At 33.2% G+C, this 3,772-nt stretch overlaps 2 protein-coding genes across 2 annotated transcripts in view; both read right to left on the bottom strand.

Annotated features, from left to right (window-relative positions):
* LOC110038552 (cation/H(+) antiporter 15-like) overlaps positions 1-1,886 on the bottom strand; it is a 7,237-nt gene extending 5,351 nt beyond the window's left edge. The window contains exon 1 of the mRNA XM_020743425.1: positions 1,851-1,886. Within this exon, the coding sequence (XP_020599084.1) occupies positions 1,851-1,886 (36 nt within the window). The remainder of the gene's footprint in view (positions 1-1,850) is intronic.
* Positions 1,887-2,375: 489 nt separating this feature from the next.
* On the bottom strand, positions 2,376-3,482 carry LOC110038554 (protein N-terminal glutamine amidohydrolase-like; the record flags this gene model as incomplete). Its single annotated transcript, XM_020743428.1, has 2 exons — positions 2,376-2,682; positions 3,356-3,482. Coding segments are annotated over 2 exons (282 nt in total), but the record flags the coding sequence as incomplete, so codon positions are not given.
* Between the last annotated feature and the right edge of the window lie 290 nt (positions 3,483-3,772).

The raw sequence follows: 3,772 nt of genomic DNA, 5'->3' as shown, positions 1-3,772 counted from the left end.
GTTTTTTTTTTTTTTTTATCTTGAAAAAAATTATATATATATCCTTCGATTACTGTACGTATTTACATATCTAACATCCAAATTTTTTAAAAACCCCAAAAAATAAAAACACAATTCATTTATCTTCCACGTAGGGGGGAAAAAAATGGAAGGAAAAATTGGATGGTATATACGTAAATGTCCTTTTTTTTTATTTAATAGGCCCCAATAAAGTTGTAGAATTTTCTACAAATTTTTATAAGATAAAAATATATATTATTATTTTAATAATAATTTTTTAATAAAAATACTATTATTTTAATAAAATTAATTAGCGAAATGTAAATTTCCTAACCACTATAAGATGTTTGAATGGTTTTTTTTTTTTTTTTTTTTTTATTTTTACCAAAATATTCATTAATTTGCAAAATTTATTGGAAATTTTGTAGAATTGATCACCGTGTATATTCATGTGGTCAACTTATCAAGAATGAAGCATAAGCATTTCTAGTTAATGATTTTTCATTGTTAAAATATCCTTATATATATAAAAAAAAAATCAAAACAATTTTTATACGAGCCTCCAACTAACCATAATATGCCTAACTAATCGAGTACCACCTTAAGGCCAACTGTGTCAGAGGGGGCTCGAACCCTCGATCTGAGGGGTCTTATATCGTGGATGCCAACCAACAGTTCAAGTAAAAAATCAACTGTTGAGATGGAAATTAGGGGGGGACTGTAGGATGAGGAGATGCATGGACTAGATAAATCAAAAGGGAGAGGAGTAGAGAAACAAGGACGTGTGAAAGAGGAGCAAATATTACGTGTGAAATTTGCATGCACTGATTGTTAATAGGAGTACGAGACTTTGCATGGATGGAGAGGACATCACGCAGTGCAAACAAGGTATGTGAAACAAGTTCTATGTGATGAGAAGTAATTATCCACATATTCTAGATTATGATAAATATAATGATGAATGATGTGAATTCAGGTTATCAAATGGAAAAGAGCTACAAACCTTCTATAGAGCATCATAAAAAAAATTGAAACCCATTATGAAAAATGTTGTTAGAGAGCCAGTCTTAAGAGTTCTAGAAATTTGAATAATTTATCCCATTTTAAACCACCAATGGGTGAGTTTGGTATATGTTATGCTAAAGAAGGGTCTCACCAAATCAAGAAATGAAAATAACGATGAAATGCCGTCGAATCGAACTATAAGATGGAGTATTTACATGACTATAAAATTTAAATCTATAAGAAGGTATCATTTCCCTCTACCATTCATTCATTAGATATTACATTGATTTGTGAAGTGTGGTTATTACCATCTTTTAGATGGATGTTCTAGACACAATTAAAGTTCGATAACATCAAAAGATCAAAAGAGTGTCACATTCACATGTCTATATAGAACCTTTGCGTTTAAGTGAATACTATTTAAACTATGTAATCCACCAACTACTTTATGGGTTGCATGATGACCATATTTTCTAAAATGGTGATACTATTCATGAAAGTGTTGTCGAATAACATTTTAGATTTTGGATCATACTTCCATGCACGCCTCAAATATTTGGAGTTAGTTTTGGACCAATTTAAAGAACCCAATCAAATTTGCAATTAGGAGATGTTCCAATTTGTAATGAGAGAAGGCATTGTGTTGGGACATATAATATTAGCTCCAGGTAAAAAAATGATTAAGATTAGGTCAAAACTAAAACCTTTTCTCTTCATAGGAGAATTAGGTATAACTGAGGAGTGTGTGGCTTCTCTGGTTTTGATGACTGGGAAGGTAGGGGAGCCGGGACACAAGAAGGGCTCGAGAGTTGGCACGTGGTCATGCAGCGATGCTGACTTCATACCGGGGACACAGAAGCACGGTCGAAAGGAACTCTCATTTTTGGAAGGCCTTCTAAATAAGACGAACGTTTGGTGTTGCTCTTGGTCTCTCCCTTCGCCCGCACTCACTGGTACCTGGTACTAGCAAGGCTAGAGCTAGTAAAGTTGGTTACCCCTACGAGCTGGTAAGCCATACTCGGCTAGATTACCAGCACCAAATCTTCTAGCCAAACACATACAATTCAAATTTAATAGCATATTTGAAAGTTGTGAAGGCCTTTCAAGTGTTTAAAATTTCTTGGAAAAATAGCTCCTGCTATTGTAATTTGTAACGCCCAACTAGAGCCTACCTTTCAAAATAATATGTGAGACCAGCAATTATGCGGTTGGGCCTATTTTGAAACATCAAATTGGCAAACCTTTTCATCATATATATTATGGTAGTAGAACTCTTTAGATGCTCAAATAAATCATGCAATAACAGAATAGAAGCATTTAGCTTCAGTTTCAAAGTTTGAAAAGTTTAAAACTAACCATATTATAACTAACCGTATTACATAATAACCATGGGATTGTTGGGTGCAGCTAAAAGTGGGCATGACTGACACTTTCCATGTATATTAATCTTTAAATGGCCAATGATAAAAAGAATAGATTATAATAAATATATAGAACATGGCTTCACTAATCAAGGACGTCTCTAATGTATGAAAGAAAAGAATGCCTCCAATTTGTCTTCACTAATCAAGACACCATACTTGTTCGAGTATATGCCATCGACCGAAGCATTAATATCAGTCATAACATCAGCAGCACAAATCCGAATATATTCATCAAGGTTATCTTTGCTTCCATCTAAATAAAAACACAGAAATTTGGAAAATAAGATACAAGAGAATGATTCTAGACTCCAAGTAGTTCACAAGATAACTTGAAAAATAATTTACAGGACTTCAAAGCATGAAAAACCGAATACCAAAATGGCATGAATTTGGGCATGAATTTAATTAATAAGAAAGTTTTGTATGGCCATAGACATGGATTTTCCGAATAGAATGCATCTTTGCTATTTTCAGAAATAGCAACCAAGGATAACTGCAGGAATAAATCTAGTGTCACCGACCTTGGAGATTGCGTTTGAAGTGATCAACACCAAAGATCACATGTTTTAAAACCATCCACATAGGTATGTGGCATTACTTTTGAATATTTTTGGGATTTAATGCTGCCATTGTCGAGTCCCAAGCCCCGGGTGTAAAAAATGGAGGGTCGCGTTAGTTAGTCAGTCAGTGTAAAATTTGTCGAAAAATCATGACATTTGACCCCAATTAGTGGGATAAAGGTTTGTTGTCGTTGTATGGCGGTAGCGCAAAAAAAGATGCTTCGCAAATTAAACACTAGAAACAAAATACAATTATTAATTTGCTAATATTCATCTTATTAAATTTATTATTTTTTGCACAGTATTTGTGAAAGTAATGGGATTAAAGGAACAGTTGAAATGCAATAATAAACACGGGGAACATACCTTGAGCTTTAATTGGTTCATAATTTGGAGGTGGAGCAATCCAATTTCCATCAGGATTCCTCATGTGTGTTCTATTAGATGTAAAATGCTGGAGAAAAATTGGAGCATGAATCACCCGTAAAATCCTATTAAATCAAAATGTAGCATGTAAGAATTGGAGTTTGAATTGCCTGTAAAATCCTATGGAATCAACATGTAGCATGTACTTAGAATTTCCATATGACAGGAATTCTTATACATGAAATATGTAACTTGAATAATGGAGGCCGCAATTGAAAGCAAAGGGCTAGATTCTCATTTTAAAATGATCAGCTTCTCTTAATGATATATTTGTCAGAGAGTTAATTTTCTTCTATTCACCTGATCAATTTTATTTTTTTTAAATTTAATTCTTAAAACATGTTGATTTAATGTGTT

Source organism: Phalaenopsis equestris, unplaced genomic scaffold, assembly GCF_001263595.1.
Source record: "Phalaenopsis equestris unplaced genomic scaffold, ASM126359v1 Scaffold233074, whole genome shotgun sequence".
Classification (NCBI taxonomy): domain Eukaryota; kingdom Viridiplantae; phylum Streptophyta; class Magnoliopsida; order Asparagales; family Orchidaceae; genus Phalaenopsis; species Phalaenopsis equestris.
The sequence above is the reverse complement of the archived record's forward strand: the minus strand, read 5'-3'. Positions and strand labels throughout refer to the sequence as shown.